The following is a 22519-nucleotide window of genomic DNA, read 5'->3' as shown; positions in this document are numbered from 1 at the left end:
CAGTTTTAGTTTGTTGAACCCATCTTTGGCTTTTTTCACTTTTGCCACCAACAGATTGGATATGGTGATATTGTAGATTGCATTGGTATCTACAAACAACTTGCTTTCGATCATCCTCTGCACAAGAATCATACAATCCAGGTTCCGTGTTTGCTTCAATATCACGCTCGTGAGTGATTGATAATTGTTGATTGGTGTGTACTTCAGGACCAATGAATAGTTAAAATCACTCACATGTTTGTGGGCGACTGACGCTATCAAAGCTTTTCATACAATACAGTTTAGTAATGTATATTCATATATATATATATATATATATCTGGGTTCAAATTGTTCAATGCAGATAAAACCTACGAAGGTGCCAAGAGGGAATGGAAACGAAGAATTGAAAACGTTTAAATATTCACAATATGTGCCTAGGAACCTACATTGCCCACAAGGATCAGTGCCCATGAGAAGGGCAACAAAGGAAGATCTAATAATGGCAAAAAATATGAAGTCTTTGGGACTAAACTACCCAATTACAAAAACTCACAGGCGCAGCTCCAATAAGATTGACATAAAGGGCCATCATGTAAGTACAACTTTCTCATAAATAAGAAGACCATCATCTTAATTAGCATAACAATTAGCAAGGGGCGCCATGTAGCTCAAGTGGTTAAGAGCATTTACCATGCATAGGTCTTGGGTTCGGTTCCCCCTTTCCTTAATATCTCTTGTATCAAAAGAAAAAAAAGAAAAAGCATCCCGATTAAAGCAATAGCTAGTTGATATTGTATTTGGAATGAATTAGTCTTTCTTTTTACAATTGAATTGATTGATTCATAAAATAATTGGTTTGGTTTTTTTTTTTTTAAACTTATTTCCTCAAATCATCAGGCTGCAATGCTAGAGTATAGAAACTCAATTTATGGAGGCAGAGGAGGCATTAATATTTGGAACCCCAGTGTTCCACAAACTCAATTTAGCCTTTCAAGTATGGCTCTTGCAAATTGGTCTAGGGAGCAGAATAACACTATACAAGCTGGTTGGATAGTAAGCATCTGCTGTAAACACCTCTTTATGATAAAATTGCAAATTAATTACAATTAAATAAAATTAATTATTTTTAACCTTTCAAGTTAATCTAAATCTATTTCCCTATGGCAGCTGACTTTATACTTTCTGGACTGTAAGTCATTAATTTCAAGTCTCAACTTTGCATTTTCTTTTCATTTATTTATAAGTTTTGGAAAACCATGTATATTGCAGGCAGATGGTTACCAAAAGGCTGGTTGTTTCAATATTCTATGTCCAGGATTTTTGCAAGTTAGCTCTGTTATACCCATTGGCCTCAAGCTACCAACTTCTACTTACAGGGGTAAACAATATGATATGCTGCTCAGTTTACATCAGGTGCCCATCCCTCTACTAATTTTACTGCCAATATAAAAGACATGATGAACATTATTGTTAGTAAATGTGGTAGAAATAGATTACTGATTATGTGCAAGGTGTGTGTTGGAGCAGGATTTCTTTCAAGAAGAAATACCTCCACAGGTTCTTGACTGAAGTCTGCACGTTTCCTTAGTTGGAAGAGAACTCCGGACTACGTTCCCGAGGTCGAAAGATGGAAATGGGGTGAATACCTGCAAAAGTCACTCCAACGCTCAAGTCAGATTCGTGCAGCATACTCGTAGTGGTCGCTTGAATTTCACGTACATTTGTTGGAGGTCTAGCTGGGTTTTTATAGCGTTATGAGATCTTGGGTCTAGCCCCACTTCCTTAGCTCTGCGCATCCGATCCTCCACTTCATGGTAATGGGATCATATGAGTGGTTTATGTCTCCCTTGTTCCGCACTCCTCTAGTGGGAGGCAAGTTCGATCATCCCACGTCTTTTAGTCGTGGCATATGGGCTAGGCCATGATAAGTTAGATTTGGTCCCCACAGTGCCCTCCTTTTTTCCTCTCTACACGCTTCGCGGGTGGAGAGGGAAAAACAACCTAATTGGGACTTTGGAATATGATTTCTTCGGACTGAGCTTATGTCACCGTGATGGGCTCATGGCTGAGCCCAAAAATAAGCCATACGTTTTCTTTCTTGGCCTTGCTGGTCAAGCCAAAAAATATGATCCCCATTGGCCTATTGCCAACCCATGGATGTTGTTTTCACACCTTGCATGTGAAATATCCAAATGTGAATTTTCATGCATGTTGCCAACTTCTCAGGTTTCAACTGTGGACTATTATCCCCATGTGGAGTATTCGAATGTGGAAAACCAATCCCATGCGTAAGTGGACCCTTTTCTTTATTTTGGATTTCTGCCCCTTTGCCGATCTGGTGGGTTCCATGCTCCTTACTTTCTCTTTCCTAGCCAGTCCCAAACGGATTAGGATGTATCTCTAAGCTTTTGCCAACCCAATGGGTCCCATATCACTTGGCTTCTCCCTCCTGGCCGATCCCATCTCTAGGTGCCAATCCAATGGGCCCCATGCTCCTTACTTTCTCTTTCCTAGCCCATCCCAAATGAATTGGGATGTGCCTTTAAGCTTTTTCCAATCCCACACTTGGTTTCTCTCTCTTGGCCGATCCCATCTTGGTTTTGAGCTCTTACCGCTCTCATGCTCCTTACTCCACGTGTCTTGGTTTTGAGCTCTTGCCGATCCCATCTTGGTTTTGAGCTCTTGCCGATCCCATGCTCCTTACTCCACGTGTCTTGGTTTCTCTCTCCTGGCCGATCCCATCGTGTTGCGAGTTTTTGCCAATCCAATGAACCCCATGCTCCCTCACTCTCTCTTTCCTAGCCGATCCCAAATGAATTGGGATGTGCCTTTAAGCTTTTTCCAACCCCGTACTTAGGTTTCTCTCTTCTGGCCGATCCCATCTTGGCTTTGAGCTATGGTCACTCTGGTGGGCCCAATACCCCTTTAGCTGTCCTTCCGGACTTGTGCGCCTTCGGTCTCCCAACCGATCCAAGGTGTTCGTATCTTTTTTTTTTGCCCTTCACTACCCACAGTCCCACTACCCCTTAGCTGTCCCCGGGCCCATGCGCCGATCTCTCAACCGATCCAAGGTGTTTGTGACTTTTCTTTTTTCTTCTCTTTTTCTTTCCTTGCGCTTCTTCAACTGTCCCATGCGGGCCCTAATACCCCTTAGCTGTCCTTCCAGGGCTCGTGCGCCGATCTCTCAACCGATCCGAGGTGTTTACGATTTTTTTCATCTTTTCTTTTCTTTTCTTTTCTTTCCTTGCACTTTTCAGCTCTCCATGCGAGCCCCAATACCCTTAGCTGCCCTTCAGGCTCGTGCGCTTCGATCTCTCAACCGATCCGAGGTGTTTGCGACTTTTTTTTTGGCCTTTTCTTTCCTTTTTCCTTTGTGCTTCAGTTGTCCATGCTTTAGTCTTTGCGTGAGGGGGTGAACATGCCTAGCTCCGTATGGTGTACTTAGTACCTTGCACTACTTAACTCTTCTTTGTTTGTTGTTGAGGTGCATGCAGTTTTCTACTAGGGGAGCGCATGCGTTGGGGAGAAATAATTTCGAGTGGTCATATCACCAGGCTTTGTCGCCGAGTCTAAGGCAAATATTTGAGCCGCCACACCCAAATTATCTTTGCTTTTGACAAATTTTTTCCCGTGACTTTGTGAATTATCTTCCCAATCTTCGCCCCGCTATAAAAGTTTTGGTGATGGGGTACAGTCGCTCGCAAAAACCATTTGCTCTTGGTCCTCACATATAAATTATAGGCACGTAAAGAGAAGGAAGTGTCCTGTGTGTCTGAGAACTCTGCCTATGTTCTTGCCACCACCCAGTAAGTACTATTTTCATTTTTTGTATTTTAATGTCAAGCCACGAGATTTGGCCTAAGTTCGGTGGTGTCCCACCGAACTATGAGATACTTAAGGCTCGCACCAAAGGATGTGTTCCTGACAATGTAGGAATTAGTCATCTTCCTCTGGGTCGAATATGTACACTGGTGCCGATATCCCTCCGGGTTCCTTAATTCTCTCCCCAGGCCCACTTAGAGCATGTTAGGTTTCCGCTGCACCCCTCTTTCACATGATCTTGTTCTTCTTGGGTCTTTACCCCATGCAACTAAACCCGAATTCTTACATTCTCATATCTGGGTTTCTAGCCGTTGGCATGAAGTGGGGTGTGTCCCTTAGCTTTAAGGATTTCATTTACCTCTACAACTTGGCTTGTGTTAGGGGGGAAAGTCACTATTTATTTTTTACGTCCGGGTCTGGTAAAAAGGTATTCACTTGTAAGCCCACTTCCACCAAGTCTTGAAAAAACCAACCTCACTTAATGCGGTGCCTGAGATGTCTAATATGCCTATCCCGTCGGTGTTTGGCTCAAAACTTGGTATACATATTTATGTCTTTGAAATATTGCGTGTTGTCTTTTTGCAGGTCTAACTAACCTTTTTTTTTGGCGGACTTCCTCCGAATAGAAGGTATCTCATTCTGACGACCGGATCGCTTGGTTGGAGGAGAACTTGGTGGTCGGGGTAGGATATCGCACGCCGCCGATCCTGCTACTCTCGCTTCGTCTATCTATCGCCGTCAATGACTTACCTTCCGTTCATTTTGGCTGATTCAAATCTGCGCGAATAGACTTGTTGAATGGACATTTGTTCCGTCGACGTTGAGCTTTGTTGCACCGAGGATTGACGTCCGTATCCAAGCAGCTTTTGAGAAATGGAGGCCGAGTCAACTCAGCCACAGTTCCGAGGATGCATATCCGGTCTGAGTCCGATCGGTTAGATATTCAGGCACCACTCTTATTGTTGGTCCCAGTCGTAGGGAAAAAGGTCGGAAAAGAGCCCGAGCTCTCGGGTCGGGAATAAATCCCGTCATGCTTCACAGGTTGTTTTGGGTTTGGGTTCACCAAATGTGTCTGCTTCGAGCACACCATCCCGACCTCAGCAAGTCTCTCGCGCCCATACTCCTGCTAGCTCGTTGGGAGAGAACGATCTTACGTCCATGGACGAACATATGTGGGGTTATTAATCACAGATGCTTGAACGCGATACGTTTGGGATTCGCATCCAATTGCCGTATCATAGTTGTTTGTTTAATGCCCACTTTTTATTTCTCGCAGATGGTTGGGATTCGCGGCGCGCAAATGGTGAGATTTCAGGCTATGAGCTGTGAGATATGCGAAAAGATGGCGACCCTTGAACTTAGCGGGAAGCGCATCAAGGAATGTGAGGTTGAGCTTGAGCAGGGGCGAGTGTAAACTTTGAAAAGTGGTCAAAACAACATCGATGGAGGTTGACCATCATAAGCAAAAGCGGTGGATGCGCACGCAATAGGGATGATGAGTATTAAGCCAACACCAAGCGATCAAGGTCGAGATAGCGGCAATTCAATACGGTTGGGTTCAAGGTCAATCCCGAGCACCGGTTTGTGGCGGGACTAGATGACTATGATGATGAGTTGAATTTGACCCCGCTGGCTACGAACTATTCCACGGTATGCACCCTGCAGATCGTCTTCCTGCGAATTATATCCCCATCACAGGACCCCACCATGACTTTTCATGGGCCAATCCATTCGGGTCGGTTGGGACCATTGTCTCTAGTGCTAATCTTGCATCGTCTATTGCCGATCTTGAGCATGTCCTTGGATTTACGGGCTTCACCTCACATGCTGCATTTTTCACTTATGCTGGGTGTAACAACCCGGTCCTTAATTAATATTTAATTATTAATTTATTCTAGTAAAAGACCATTATACCCATAGAATATTTTAATAATATAAAAATTGACTTTTTGACCGAGGAAGGAATTTAGGGATTTCAGTTGTACCGTTGTGTGGAACGCGACGAAATGAGTTCGTAGACATGTAGTGGACTCAAATCGGAGTTGTAACGAATGAGTTACGATCAAAATAAGTTTAGTGGCATAACCGTAAATATTTCAATCTTCAGGTTTATATAAACCCATAGATTTTCTGGTTTTCGTTGTGGGGGGAGTTCGAGCAACCGACTTTAGGAGAGGATTTCTCTCAGCTCCGACCACCAAATTGAGCAAGATCAGTGCCAAACGAACCACCTCACTCCCCTCTTTCAGTCTCAACCCATCACAGCCGTGATCCGCTGGTGTGGTCGCCGGAATCAGCCACGAAACAGGTGGTGTTGGATAGATTTTTCTTAAACTTTCACCGGCCGTTTCTCTCCCCTCCGACCACCAAATCAGTCAAGTGAGGTATGGATTTCTAGCTATTTTTTATGCTCTAGCTGCTGGTTGGGTATGGATTTCAAAGATTTCAAGCGTAGATCGTTCGATTTTTAAGTTAGGTTTCAGCAGACTTTTGAGATCACTGTTTTGGCCACTTCTGTCCACTTTTTGGGGTAAGGTCTAAGAACAAAAGTTGTTCCAAATAGGGTGTTTTATCTAAGTTAGGAGTTTAGGGCCGGCGGTTTGGAGTTTTTCTGGCCGCTAGAAATGGATCAAGCCACCCACGCGTTGCGGGCGCATGTGGCGGCTCGTGGGCAGATTGGTGGAGCCCCATTCAGTTCTAGAATGATCCTTGTATCGTCACAAGCGTGTAGGATTTCGCGGAACTCAATTTGGTTAACGTTTGAACCCCGAACGGATCTTGCATAATGTGGGATTTCCGTGTTCAATAGTTTTGAACCATTGGATCTTAACCATTTTCATATATGTTGATCTAGACAGTTCCAGATCATATAGTATTTGTGAGCATAAACGAGTCGGTTGCTCCAAAATGTCAGCCCTAGGCGAGGTTTATAGTAAATTAATCGATAGTTAAATAAACGATTCTGATTAAGCGAACGATTACAAGTCAAAACAAAGGAAAGAACTACGTGTGCCTTGATCCCTCAGGATGGATACGTAGGCGACCTACGATTACGAGCGCGACGAGTTAGAGCCCGAGTTTCGCTTTGCTTCTAGGGGCATTTTGGTCATTTTACCCCACCACGGTGTCGATTTTAGGCGGTTTCGACCGGATTTCAAAGTGCAATTAAGGTCGTCGTTTCACTGGGCCTATCTCGAGGTCGTTCCACCCATTTGATGAAGTGCCCTAGGTTGCCTTGTTTCGTTCAGTACTTGTTGTATTTTCTTTTTGGTTCTGTCTTTGGCTTGATGTACTTAATTATCTTAGATCACGTTCCTAGAATTCCAGACTCGCTTTATCAGGCTTTATGAGTTATTCACTTGATTTGAATCTTAACCATAACGTAATTACCTGAGGCTTAGCATGGTGGTTTTTCAAACTTAGCCAAGATCCTCCCAAGGTGTACTATTATTTTCAAATTCAAAAAGCAAGGGATTGGATATCCTATTGTCCCCGCATTATGACCTTATCAGACGTCCTTTACGTTTTTAAGTAAGCCACTATATAAAGGGTAATTCGGTTTTCAGGTGAACATACCTATCCCACTTATGGCTCATAGACGCAACCTAAAGCTCCACTTCCGCCTTTGCGCAGATGTTCCGAAGAAAGGAGACTCTCAGGAGGAGCACTTCGTCTTTGTCAAGGAGGGAGTCCCCTAATTGAGATTCCAAGAGCCTTGATGGAATCATTGAGATATGCTCTTAGGATTCCTCTGCCGACTCTCCGGCGGATGTTTCAGATTATTCGACGGTTCTCGATCCATTTCGTGAGTCCAGGTCCCAATCTGGTGATATCAAAGATGGGGAAAGGCTATTATGAAGAAGGAGTACCCCAAGGGCGCGGGATGAAGCTGGTTCGTCTCGTGCCCCACACTACTCCTCACTTCGACCATAACATGTTGCTGATGGAGCGAGACTTACTCAAGGAGGATCGACATGAGTTAGTACCCAAGTGACTCGCCTTTGGAGTGATCTTGCTGATGCAGATCGGGCCGTGTCGCAACTCATTCCGACGGCATACGTGATGATTTAGACAGGGTATCCACCGCTTCGCACTAAGGCAAAAATGGTTTACCTTTACGTGGTTTGGGGTCGTCTCCCCTTGCCATCAGACTAGCCTATGTTACTCATGGGTTCGCACCTGTAGACTCAGTAGTTTTATGCACTTTTCAGCTTTGAATAATTTGGAGGCATTCCTCCTATAAACATTTCATATTTTTCCTTTTGTGGCCTTAAGAGCCTAATGCTATTGTTATGTTTAATCATGCGGTCTTCAACCTTGTCACATGCGTATTCTTATTCATGTTGCTTGACCTCTAACCATGTCATGGTCCCCGATCATGTCGTAATCTCCGATTACTTCTTTACGCGCGATTTCCAATCACTTCTTTATGCGTGATCTTCGACCACGTCTTGATTGCGATCTTTAATCATACTTTTGCTTCTTGGCCAAGCACCTTCTGTGCTCACTGATTAGTATATGCATTTTCTTATTTACAAGGTCTTCAACCTCGTGAACTCAGGTGATGCTAACTTAAATAGACGTGGTCCTCGACCAAACGCTTCGAATGTAAAGAAAACATGTGTTCCATTAAACGTTCATCCAACGATGGACAATTTAGGGAAAATTCACAAACAAGCGAAAAATGAAAACAACAAAATCAAACTAAATACTTCCTTAGATGAATTGCATTCCAAGGGCGCGGTACATATTGACCACTCTCGATATGCCTCAACATATGGGCCCCCTTTCCATAAGCCTTAATTACCTCGTACAGTCCTTCCCATGTCCGTCCAAATTTTCCCGCGCTTAGGTCGTTGGTATTCTCCATGACCTTTCTGAGTACCCATTCGCCTACTTTGAATCTCCTCTACCGTACTCGTTTATTGAAGTAATTGGCTGCCTAGTTTTGATAGTTCACAAGTCGTAACGTTGTGGCTTCTCGTTGTTCTTCAAGCATGTCCAGGTTGTGAGCTAGATGTTGCTCATTATCATTGCTCTCTACCACTAGGGTCTTGACTATGGGTAGTCCAATTTCTATGGGGATGATGGCTTCAGTTCCATAAGCTAAGGAAAAAAGGCTTTCGCTGGTTGGTTTATGTTTGGTAGTGCGGTATGCCCATAATACGTTCGGCAGTTCCTCTGACCATTTGCCTTTACGTTGTTCAAGCCTTCTCTTCAAGCAAACAAAGATAGTACGATTAGTTTTCTCGGCCTGTCCATTTCCTTTGGGGTAACCGAGACGAGAAGCTGTTGAATGATCCTTTTTCCTCGCAGATAAGTTCGAATTTAAGATTATCGAATTGGGTTCCGTTGTCTGTCACGATGGCCCTTGGTATCCCAAAGCGACAAATTATATTCCGTCATACGAATCTTACCACGTCTGTTTGGTCACTGTTTTGTAAGTCTCGGCTTCCACCCTCTTGGTGAAGTAGTCAGTGGCCAAAAGGATGAACTTCTTGCCCCCCACTACGGTGGGAAGTGGTCCTATGATGTCCATCCCCAACAGGTGAATGGCCAAGGCCCTACAACGGGTTAAGTTCCTCGGTGGTTGCCGATAAGGGGTGCATGCCTTTGACATTTGTCGCATTTCCGTGAAAATTGCTCTGCATCATGGGCCATGTAAGGCCAAAAATATCCTTGGGTTAGCGCTTTGTTGGCTAAGCTCTTCCCACCCGTGTGGTTCCCACATGTCCCTTGGTGAATTTCATTTAGCACTCCATTCGGCTTCACATGGATCGAGGCATCTGAGATATGACCCTAAAAAAGACTTATGAAAAAATGTATCATCTATAATGGCATACCTTGTGGCCTTTATTCGTAATTTCCTCTCCTCGATCGGGTCATTGGGTTGGGTTGGGTTCCCTTTGTGATATAGTTCATGATTGGAGTCATCCACGTTTCTTCTTCGGCATCAATCTGCATACTCCAGGATCAATTGGTATACTGGGACTCGATAAGAGTTCCAACCAGGGCAACCCGTAGGTCTTCCACGATGTTGATGCAGAGTGGGCCAAGCGATCTGCATCAACATTCATTTCTCTCGGTATGCTTTCAAACCCTATTTTTTCGAACCTGCTGGCTAAATCCTTTACCAACCGCTTATATGCCCCATTCATTCATTCTTAGTTGCATATTCCTTAGTTTTCGGCCGACTATGAGGCGAGAGTCGCTATGGATAACTAAGCGTCCCACCTTCAGCGTCTGGCGGTTGGAGTCCTAACACTAGGACTTCGTATTCCGCCATGTTGTTTGAAGCGGGAAGTCTAATTGAATGGAATACTCGAGTTTACCCTTCGGCGGCGAGATGGCGATTCCCACTCCGGCTTTGCCTGATTAGATGTTCCGTCTACATATAATTCCCATTGGGCCTGGTCCGGGTTTGGTGCCTCCTTGAATTTCATCATGGTTTTCCTGTTGTTTGTTGGGTGGGTAGGATTCTACTAGGAAATCGGCAATTACCTGGCCCTTCTGGGCTGTTCGAGGTCGATATCTAATGTCAAATGCTTCGAGCTCGATGACCCACTTTGTAACTCTTCACTGAGAGGTCTGGCTTGGACATGATCGCCCTGATTAGTTGGGTCGTCGATCGATGATCGTGTGTGTCCTCGAGTATTGTTGAAGCTTTCGCTTGGTCACTAAACTAACACGAGTTTCTTAGCCAATGGATATCTCTTCTAGGCCTCAATTAAGCTCTTGCTCACAGAAAATATGGGTTCTTGAATTGAATTTTCCTCCCTAGCAGCATTCACGACAATGACGGCCAAGTATAGATATAAAGGTTCACCTTGCTTCGTAATGGTCAAGGTCGGGGTGGCGATGTACTTCTTTAGCTGCTCGAAGGCCTCTCTTTGTTCAGCCTTCATACACTTCCATCCTTGTTTGAATCGCTTTGGAAGAATGGCTTACAACGATCGATGACCTTGAAATGAACCGGTGAGGGTCGCTATCCGCCATTAGAACACGCACATCTCTAGGTGTTCTTGGGTGAGCATACTCCGCAGCGCTTCCAACCGATAGGTTGGGCTCGATGCCTCGCTTGTTCAACTATTTGCCCCAAGATACCCTGACGAAACTCCAAATGCGCACTTCTTCAGTTTAAGCCGCATGCGGTATCTTCTTAGTATATAGAAGACTTCTTCCAGGTGCCTAACATGTTGGGACTTTTCCTGGCTCTTGACGACCATGTCGTCGATGTAGACCTCCATCGTTTTTCCGATCTGGCTTTTGAACATCTTGTTCACTAATCTTTGATACGTCAACCTGCGTTCTTCACCCGAATGGCATCACTGTGTAACAATACAAGTCTCGCTCGGTGATGAATGCCGTCTTTTCTGGTCCTCAATTGCCTTTGGGATTTGATTATATCCCGAATAAGCATCCAGGAATGAGAGAAGTTCATACCCGGCGGTAGCATCTACCATTTGGTCGATCTTTGGTATCGGATAACAGTCTTTCGGGCATGCTTTATTCATGTTGATGTAGTCCACGCACACACGCCACCTCCCATCCTTTTTACTTACTACCACCATATTCAAGACCCATGTCGGACACCAAACTTCTCGAATGAATCCTGCCTCTAGCAATCGGTCCACTTCATCGCTAATAATTTGGTTCCAAGAGCGTACCTCCTCTGTAGGGTGATGGGGCCCGCCTGCCCATTAAAAAGCTTAGCCCGGCCCATTATGGGCTTTGAGATGGCCCGCCCGCCTTGGTCGGGCTAGGCTTGGGCTTGGGTGTCGAAGCCCGGCCGCCTACAAAAGCCCGGCCCGTTAGGTCCCGCATACATATGTAATTATGTATAAATAAGAGTTTAGGTTTAGGATTTTATCACTTAAATCACATATATAATTTGTTTCATTTCATTTACTTTTCTTTACTCATTCCTAGTTTATAATTGGATGATTAGCACATTAATTTGTGTCAATTATTAATTCAACAATTATATATATAAATAAGATGAACAACACATCACATCCACCAAATATAATCATATCACGAAACATAATCATATCACGAAACATAATCGTACCACCAAATATAATCATGCTTTTCTTGAACACATCACCAAATATTTGCATATTTATTCATACCATCCTTTATTTGTTTGATACTTATTATTTTTTGGTCGGTCTAATTATGTAATAACCTCAAAAATAATACTTGGTTTTATAATTTTTGTGGAAAATCTTATTAAGTTGTGTGACTTTATTGGGTGTTTAATGAATTTGGTTTGATGTGAAAATATTGGAATTAAGTGAGTTTAATCTCAAATTTGGACTAAAATGCCCTTATGATTAAGTTTATGATTTTTTTTAATGAAGTAGGCCCGACCCGTTGGGCTTAGCCCGGCCCGATATTTTCTCTCTCCTCTTTAAAGCTCGGCCTAGCCCGGCCCAAGCCCATTAAATTTGGCCCACCCCTATTGACCAGCCCTACTCCTCTGCACTGCACGGGGGTGGTTTGGGTCAACATTCATCGAATGACACGCAATCTCCGGGTCAATCCTCGGCATGTCTGGATGTGACCACGCGAACACATCCTTATTCTCTCTTAATAACTTCATTAGTTGTTATACTTCATCTTCAGATAGGAGGGAGCCCACCAACACTTTTCTATCAGGATAAGAAGGATCCAGAACTTCTTCCTTGAGTGGTTCGATCGTCGGAAGCTCTGAGTTATCCTCCTCCTCTTGTTCCAGTGGGTTCTCCGTTAATTGCTATAAATCCTCGCTTTGCTGCGAAGTCACAGCCTTAAGATCGTTTCTATGCTATAGCATCTTCTAGCCTCCACTTGAACCCCTTTGATATCAACTGTGGTTCTGCCATCCTCGGATATGCACCTCATCACTTAGCAACGTGTCGACGCTTCTCCATCCATTCGATGAATCCAATTCCTTCTCATTATAGCATTATACGCGCTCGGTGCATCCACAACTACGAAGGTAATGAATAGGGTCTTACCTGCGGCAATGACCGGCAGAGTCACATCTCCAATCGGTTGTGCTTTCGTCCCTTCAAATGCATAGATCGGTCTTGGGTTTGGTTGAATCTCCTTTTCATCCAGCTTCATTCTTTTGAAGGTGCTCTAGAATAACACGTCTGCACTACTTCCCCTATCAATCATCACTCTTTTTACCATCGAGTTGGCTGACGCGGAGGGTCACCACTAATGCGTCGTTATGGGGGAACTCAATTCCTTCCATGTCTTTCTGCGTGAATGAGATTACTCTAATCTTTTCCAGGGCTTTGACAGATTCAAAGGCAGATGTGATCCTGTTTATACGCCTCGCCTTTTCAGCTCGTCTTTTTTCGAACCGAGATCAAGCTTCTTTTCCTTCCATGGGATTCGGTCGACCATGGATGGTGTTGATCTCCAGCAGTTCTTCATTTGTGATATTTCCAGTCTTTGTTTTTGACTCACCCTCTTCACTCACCCTATTCTCAAGTTCAGCGTGGTATTGGGATAACATTCCTTTTCTCAGCATTGCCTCCACCTGATACGAGACTTCAGCACGCATCAGTGGTGTGTCCAAAGTCGTTATGATGGCGCACATCTTATTCCTATCTCGCTTTTCTGGGGATTTGCCGATCGTAGGTAGTGTTCGAAATCTTCCTTTGCCCTTGTTCTCGTGAAAAAGTTTGGCTAAACTCACCGTGAGCCTTGTGAAGGGTCGACTTTACTTAGGTCCATTGTTAGACTCTTGTCCCGAGGAATATCGCCTCGTCTCCACCTTTTGCTCCGGTGGAGGTTTTGGGATCGCAATGGTGGAAGTGGCGCGTTTTGATTGGGTGAGCTCTTCTTCTTCCAATCTAATGACTCTATCTGCCTGGGCCATCACTTCCCTCATATCCATTGGTGGGGTCTTCACAAAGACTTGTGCATTTTTGTTCCAGGTATGACCCCTTCACGAAACGCTAGCGAAGCGATATGAGAATCACATTCCTCAAGAGTAGACATTTCCCAGTAAACGCCTCAAGTAGTCTTTAAGGCTTTCTCCGGTACTCTGCTTCGTGCTAAATAAGATCGTGACGTCCTTTCTTCTTTTTTGATTGCAAATGTATTGAGATATGAACATCTCACAGAGTTGGGTGAAACCGCCAATAGACCTTGGTTTTAGCTATCTAAACCAAATCAGGGCCGATCCTGGCAAGCTTGAGGGGAAAAGCTTACATAACAGAGCCTCGTCATCCCCTTCGAGCACCATTTGTTGTTGGAAATGATAAATGTGTTCAATGGGATCAGTCGTGCCCTCGAACAGCTTAGACTTAGGTTGGGTGAACTTAACTGGCTTTTTGGCTTTTAGGATGTCTTCAGTGAATGACGACTTGCAAATTCCTTTCGCCGCTTCCAGAGCCAATTCGGCGGGTGTTTGTGGCTTATACCCTCGACAATCTTCTCGATCGATTGCGCAAATCGTGTCCTTTGCCTTTTTCGCCATCTTATGCAAGTCGAGATCTTCGTCTTGATCCTCTGCCACGACCCTGTCACGAACACTCGAGTATGTGCTGCCGGAGGAGTTTCCCTCATAGATCTCATGGCTCTGCTTTCTCTTCCCTCCTTTGAGCCCTCACGGCAATCAGTGTTTTGTGCCTTCTCCAGAGCTTTTTCCACTACCTTTCTTGTTTCACGCAATTCTTTCATGATTTCTCCTAACTAAATAACAGCAAGGCTTGGTTCCCCATCTTGGGTGTTGGACCTTACGCTTCGGGGTCGAGGGTGGACATCGCATTCCCGGAATAGAGGTGTTTGGAGTTCCCTATGCAGGTTCAATCATATTTATGATCAACTTTGCGAGATTCCCACAAAAGACGCCAAGCTGTTGGAGCAGGATTTCTTTCAAGAAGAAATACCTCCACGGTTCTTGATGAAGTCCGTAGGTTTCCTTGGTTGGAAGAGAACTCGGGACTACTTTCCCGAGGTTGAAAGATGGAAATGGGGTTAATACCTGCAAAAGTCACTCTGACGCTCAAGTCAGTGTTCGTGCATCATACTCGTAGTGGTTAGTTGAATTTCACGTACCTTTGTTGGAGGTCTAGCTGGGTTTTTATAGCGTTCCGAGATCTTGGTCTAGCCCTACTTCCCTAGCTTTGCGCATCCCATCCTGCACTTCATGGTAATGGGATCAGATGAGTGGTTTGTGTCTCCCTTGTTCCGCACTCCTCTAGTGAGAGGCAAGTTCGATCATCCCACGTCTTTTAGTCGTGGCATATGGGCTAGGCCATGATAAGTTAGATTTGGTCCCCATAATGTGATAAAAAATGTGATCAGTTTTATTACTTTATATCAAGTACTTTGATTAAAAACATAAAAGAATTTTGCTAGAAACAATCGCTTGCATTGCGTGGGTGGACGACTGTCCTTAACTTTTCTCGAAAGACGACTTCCAAACATTGATATTATTTCAATGAATCACTTCCCTTCAACCTAATGTGTGTTACTCTTTCATGACAATATAGGATCGTCATACAAAGAATTGGTGGCTCATGTTTGAAGATAAAAATGTTGGTTACTGGCCAAAAGAAATATTCAGTAATTTGGCGCATGGAGCTTCTCTCATGTCATGGGGAGGAGAGATTTATAGCAAAGTAATAGAACTAAGCCCTCCAATGGGAAGTGGTCATTTTCCAGAAGAAGGCTATCAGAAGTTTGCTTATATCCGTCAGATTAAAGTCGTTACTGATCGATCACAAGATTATGTTGATCCTGAAGATGATGATCTCAAAATGTACATTGATAAAAGATGATGATCTCAAAATCCTGAAGTTTGCTTTTTTTTTTTCTTCTCTTTTGCATGCTTTTGTAATGAATCATATCTTTGTTTTTCTCTTTTGTCACCAATAGACTGAAAATGGCGATATTGTAGATTGCATTGATATCTACAAACAACTGGCTTTTGAAAATCCTCTCTTCAAGAATCATACAATTCAGGTCACATTGATACCTACAAGCATGCCAAATGGGATGAAAATTGAAAATTTGACGAGTACATACTCACAATATGTGCCTAGGAACATACAGGTGTACACAAGGATATGTGGCAATAAAGAGGACGACAAAGGAAGATCTAATAGTAATGGAAAAAAATTACAGAATCTGTAGGACCAAACGACCCAACAAAAAATCACTGGCGCGGCTAGAGTAATTTTTTAAAAATAAAATCATTGTAGCCAGTTCTACAAAAATCAATGGTTGTGACAGAGTCATGCTCCTACACACGAATGACGCTACCATAACTTTTTCTTTTTTCTAATTTTTAAATTTTTTTTAGCAGTGCTCGAATTTAGAAACCATAATCACGGAAGAAGAGGACGCGTTCAAAATGACGATACATATCGGACTGTATTGACTAATTTTGGTCGGATAGTATTAATTTGTTCCAAAGAGTACTGATTGTTTATCCATAATATTATAAGGCGTTTGGTGCTGTTCTAGATAAATAGTCTGACTATGTTATACTGTGTTTGGTGTTGTTCTGAATAACATCGGATAAGACTATTTTAAAAAAAAATTCTTTGATAATTTAAGTGGAAATTGAAATTCAAATGACACGAAATTTTTTCAAGAGTACAAACTCCCAATACATTGGTTGCAACCTCCCCCTTTCATGTTCGATATCTTGGTTTATCTTGTTCAGGGACACGAACCATTCGTGTTTCCAAACATACACACTTGCTCTTCTATGGTTACTGAACTATTTGTTCTCACTCTCCCATCATCACGGACCAATTGGCATAAATAATGGAAAGTTCTTCTATCCATCCTAATTTGATTCACACATTGTATGTCATCAATTCCTATAATGGTATCTAAATAATTCGATTGAGTTGCAATCCTGAAAAACCTTTGACTCCTAATGGCATTCCTTTCTTGGCGTCGTTGTTCCAAATTGTAATTTGTCATGAACCACATAATGCATCAAGCCATAATATGCAAGAACCACAATCTAATAATAAAGCATGCCACAATCTTTCTTTCATCCATATCTAGGCATAATGTAAAAGGGAAAAAAAAAATTAATAAAAGTAATATCAATACACCCAAAAAAAGAATAAAAGGAAGATTCACTTTAAAAATTAATCTAGCCAAAAGACCATGGTCGTTAATGGAGTGTATAATGCATAATTGTGCTTAGCAAAATAGATATTGAATTGTGATTAGTATTTTATGGTATGTTAGTTGTGCTCTGCATGCAAGCCACACTAGTAGGCTTGTCGTGTTTCAGATACTACAGTCAAGGTCCTTTCCTTTTTTTATTAGCCGCACAAATTTCGAAAGAAAATTGCCTTTGCTGCCACAAAACAACCATTGGCATCCCTCACAATCATACCCCAACCATTGTTGTATTTATTTCTAGTTCTCAACACAGTGAAAAACTGAAAAACACCCATCAAAAAGCGAAACATGGACAAAGAAACAATTCCACGAATCAATTTATTTGCTAAAGATTCCCACAACGTCGAATTATATCACATACAAACAAAACATTCGATTAAAAAAATGTCAAGAAGGAAAAACTCATAACCTATTTTTTCACAAAAAATTGAAAAGAAGAAGAAATATATAGAGAAGAGAGAAGAAGCAAGAAGAAGCATATTTGAGAGAGTATGAAAAATAGAGTGAGAGATGGATACCTAGAGAAGAGTGATGAGAATAACCTATGTAGAAGATTGCAGAGAAAAACCCTAGGAAGAAGAATGAAAAGAGTGTTTGATTTTTCACGGTAGAACGCGTGTTCTTTATCTCTAGTCGTATAATTAAGCGTGTATTATCTAAACCTGGGTGTGTGGGTTGTATTAGTTAATCAAGTAAGGAGAGTATTAAAAGCCCAGCCCGTATAAAATAGTCAAGTAATTAAATAATACAAGTTGACACCAAACACATGACATGGAATATTTACTCATATCCAAAGTCTAATATGGTGTACCAAACGAGCCCTAATTGAACAGGAGACTAGTAAAAACTAGTAAGTTATGACAAGTGTGACAAAACACAAATTAGTTTTAGGTAGTATCATTTCTTAACAACCTAACAAAGATGATAATTGACTATTTGTCATTTTTCACATCTGTGTTCGTTGCTTGCTTTTACAAACCTTTCAGGTTAATCTAATTTCCACTTACACGGGTGAACAATATGATATGCTTCTCAGTTTACATCAGGTAACCATCCCCTTCTTGATTTTACCTTTTTTAATTATATTTATTTATATGTAAAAGCGTTTTCCTTTTTATTAAAGGAGGTCATAAGTTTAAATCTCATGAACGATGATTACTGAATGAGAAATAGGAAACAGAACAATCATATAAGCCTTTTAATTTGTCTTTTGATACATTGAGATGAGATTAATCAAACCGTAACATATTCTAATCTTAACCCATTTCGCTTAGCCTAGAAAACCCGTTGTTTGTGTTAAGTACTAGTTTAATTGTAAAATATGTTCCCTTTTTTTGTTTTCCTTTTTCTTAACGTGTATATAATTACCTTTCGATATAGGATCGTGCAACAGGGAGTTGGTGGTTCATGTTTGAAGACAAATACATTGGCTACTGGCCAAAAGCAAATATTCATCAGCTTAAAACAAGGGGCGTCTTGTATTTCATGGGGAGGAGAGGTTTACAGCCAACCAACAGACGTAAGCCCTGCCATGCCATGGGAAGTGGCCATTTTCCACAAGAGGGTTATGAGAAGTCTGCCTATATCACTCAGATCATAGTAGTTATCAATGAATCTGCAGGTTATGGTGATCCTCCGGTAGATCCTTGCGGTCTAAAAATCTTGCTGCCAAACCCTATTGCCATAATGTCATACAGCATGTAGGGAAGGCACCCTTGAGAATAATTTGAATGGTTTTTTCTATTGCAGGTGTAACATTTTTCTGCTCAATAGTTTGGGTGGTGGAAGACGAAATTGTGGTGTTTGGGAAGCCCAAAATACCCAACCCATAGGGGAAAGAAAAAGCCCAAAATAAAACAGAAACTGGCTTTACAAACCAAATAGCCCCAAACAAAAACGAAGGAAGAAGGAAAAACAAGAATAAAAAGACAACAAAATAACAAAGAGGAATTTTTATTCCCAAAGTAATGGGAAAAGCATATTTTTATTACAAAAAAAGAATACTTTTAAAATATTCGAATAAATTTAACAAGTTGACTAGGGTGTGTTTCCGCGGATTAGGTTTATTTATAAATTTGTATTTAAGATATTCGAATATATTTAAGAAGTATAGCTATACTAATTAAATCTTAATATATTTTAAAAGTAGAGCCGTGCGGCTATACTATTAAAATATTGGAATATACTTAATAGAGTTCACATATTAAAATATATGTGTATAATATATAGACATATGAAAAAAAATGAATTTTTTTTTTCTTCATATTTTTAGATGTGTATGGTATGGGATATGCAAATTTACTACATTCCAAAAAATGTGTATACCAAAGATGAAAAATGCAATTTGATAGACGAAAAAAGTAGTCAAAGGCCCGCTTCCCGCCAAACCTTGCAAAAACCCTAATTTTCCATTTTTTGTCGCGTTCCTTAAACCCTACCCTCCAATGTAAAGCACGGCCACTTACACTCAATCCCCAAGAACCCTCACCTCCTCCCCGTAAACCCTAGCCACCTCTCACCACCGCTGCCACCACCACCAAAACCCCATGGACCCAAAAGCCGTGAAATCGGAGCTCGTCCTGATTCTCGATTATGGCTCCCAATACACCCACCTCATCACCCGCCGAATTCGATCCCTCTCCGTCTTCTCCCTCTGCATCTCCGGCACTAGCTCTCTCAAATCCATCACCGACCTCAACCCTAAGGTCGTCATCCTCTCCGGCGGGCCCCACTCGGTCCACACCCCAGACTCGCCGAGCTTCCCTGCCGGATTCGTCGAGTGGGCCGAGGCCGATGGAGTCTTTGTCCTCGGTGTGTGCTATGGGCTTCAGCTGATAGTGCAGAGGCTTGGCGGGGAAGTTAGGGTTGGGGAGAAGCAGGAGTATGGGAGGATGGAGATTGAGGTGGAGATAAATTCTGGGCTTTTTGGGTCCAAGAAAGTTGGGGATAAGCAGGTGGTTTGGATGAGCCATGGCGATGAGGTGGCGAAACTGCCTGATGGTTTCGAGGTCGTGGCTCGGAGCCAGCAGGGATCGGTGGCTGCAATTGAAAGTCCGATTAGGAGGTTCTATGGGTTGCAATACCACCCGGAGGTAATTGGGTTTGGTTTGGATTTTTGGATTTTGTTGTGGTTTAGTTGATTTTTGGATAACTGGATGTGGGTTTTATTAAATTTCGTGTCTGATGTTGCTTATTAGTGGTAAATTAAATTTAGAATTTTTTTCTCTTTTAGATTTTGAAATTAGTTATACAGGTTGTACTCAATTTTGTATAAGCAAATGGTTCAGTTTAGGTATGTTTTTGAATTGGGTTGTGGTGAGTTAGTTCTTGATGGGAATGGCTATGTTTGTCTTGGCGTAGCATAAAAATAACTTACCTCATTAATTATCTTTGCTTTTATTTTTTGTTCATGTGTTCTGATTTCTGATGCAATGTTTTTTAAGTTGCTTCAAATGGCTTGACTTTCATTTACAACATACATTGTTATTGTTTCTGTTTGAAACTTTGCCACCTTCTGGATTAGAATGTGATTGAAAAATAAATGTTAGAGGAATTGCTCTATGCATGAAATGTCTATTTCCTTTCTTGTTTGTACTTGCATTTGAAAATGTTGTTAGTTGATCAAAATTTGAAATGTTATTGGCATTTAAAATTGCTTCAGTCAATGAAATTTGAAAATCCTGTGTAGGTGACACATTCGCCGGAAGGGATGGAGACACTTCGATACTTTTTATTTGATATTTGTAAAGTCAGTGCAGGGTGGAGTATGGAAAACGTATTGGATGAAGAAATAAAAGTGATTAAAAGCACGGTAGGGACTGAAGATCATGTCATATGCGCGTTATCAGGAGGTGTCGATTCCACAGTTGCAGCAACTCTTGTTCATAAGGCAATTGGCGATAGGCTTCATTGTATCTTTGTTGACAATGGTTTATTGAGGTGAGAGAGCGAGCAAAATGGAGAGGTTAACATTTTGTGTATGTTGTAGACTTCAATTGTATATTTCGTGTTTACCTAATAGAAATTTCTTCTTCTTGCAGATATAAGGAGAGAGAACGTGTAATGGAAACCTTTGAAAGAGATCTTCATTTGCCTGTTACTTGTGTGGATGCCACTGATCAATTTCTTAGTGAGCTTAAAGGTGTTGTTGATCCTGAGAAGAAAAGGAAAATAATTGGAAAGGAGTTCATTAGCATTTTTGATGCTTTTGCACATGATTTGGAGGAAAAATTAGGGAGGAAACCTTCTTACTTGGTCCAAGGGACTCTGTATCCAGATGTGATTGAATCTTGCCCTCCACCTGGAAGTGGAAGGACGCACTCCCACACAATCAAGAGCCATCATAATGTTGGTGGGCTTCCCAAGGACATGAAATTAAAGCTCATTGAGCCTCTTAAGCTTCTATTCAAGGATGAGGTTTCAGCTTCTACCTTCCTACTATGTTGCATATAGTAATGCATTAATCTTCCTTTGGTAGTGTGCTGATTATTGACTTGTCCATTTTTTCCCCGACACATAAAGGTTCGGCAATTAGGGAGGATCTTGGATGTCCCCCAAGGGATTTCTAAAGCGCCATCCATTTCCTGGGCCTGGCCTTGCAGTACGAGTCTTGGGTGATGTAACTACAGGCAATGCCTTGGATGTCCTCCGCCAGGTAAATTTGTTTATCCATGAGTTGAAGTCTTGACCGTCTTGTTTTTCTAATATTTATATGTCACGTTTTTAATTATTATTTCTTTTCAGGTTGATGAGATATTCATACAATCAATCAAAGATGCTGGGTTGTATGATGAAATCTGGCAAGCATTTGCGGTGTTTTTGCCTGTAAGATCAGTTGGGGTTCAGGGCGATCAAAGAACACATTCTCATGTTGTTGCTCTCAGAGCTGTTACAAGTCAAGATGGGATGACAGCTGATTGGTATGCCTTCATCTGTGCTGCATATTCTGTTATCTATTATCTATTACCTTTATGTTGGTTGTTGGGTATATGCTAAGTAGTTAGGCATGTTAACATCACTTGTTGATGCCATAAGCTCCTTGATAATGTGGCGCCACTTTGAAAATTTCAGGTACTATTTCGAACATAAGTTCCTTGATGATGTATCACGAAAGATCTGCAATAGCGTACGGGGTGTAAACCGAGTAGTTCAAGACATTACGTCAAAGCCTCCCTCCACAATTGAGTGGGAATGATGTCTTGTTCATTCGATGCTTCTGGCCTGCACTTGTAGTGAAGTTGAGTTGTCTTCAGAATTTGATTGTTTTGAATGGAGATTTGAACGGTAATTCCGTAAGCATTTATATGTAAACATCATGATTGTAAATCATATTTCTATACATTTCTTTTTGGTGATGGTTTTGGAAGTCTTGTTCAATGAATTTTGACTTTATGGGGTAATAATAGATAGGGGTTAATTACACTTTAGTATCTTGTAGTTATACCCTGACATGTTAGCACCTACCTTCTCAATTTTCACAATACGTACCTCGGACTTTTAAATTTGTTACAATGTGGTTCTGCCGTTAAGAGTTTCTGTCGTATCTTTCCGTTAGTTGCCT

At 41.9% G+C, this 22519-nt stretch overlaps 1 protein-coding gene across 1 annotated transcript; it reads left to right on the top strand.

The window, feature by feature from the left end:
* Positions 1-19381: 19381 nt before the first annotated feature.
* LOC103337450 (GMP synthase (glutamine-hydrolyzing), putative / glutamine amidotransferase) lies at positions 19382-22313 on the top strand. The gene is given in 7 exon segments (XM_008240604.2): positions 19382-20051; positions 20648-20898; positions 21000-21375; positions 21481-21510; positions 21512-21613; positions 21703-21878; positions 22030-22313. Coding segments are annotated over 7 exon segments (1605 nt in total). The 5' UTR covers positions 19382-19505; the 3' UTR covers positions 22154-22313.
* The last annotated feature ends 206 nt before the right edge of the window (positions 22314-22519 follow it).

This window comes from Prunus mume, linkage group LG7 (genome assembly GCF_029339155.1).
Source record: "Prunus mume cultivar Tortuosa linkage group LG7, ASM2933915v1, whole genome shotgun sequence".
In the NCBI taxonomy this organism is placed as follows: Eukaryota; Viridiplantae; Streptophyta; class Magnoliopsida; order Rosales; family Rosaceae; genus Prunus; species Prunus mume.
The sequence above is the reverse complement of the archived record's forward strand: the minus strand, read 5'-3'. Positions and strand labels throughout refer to the sequence as shown.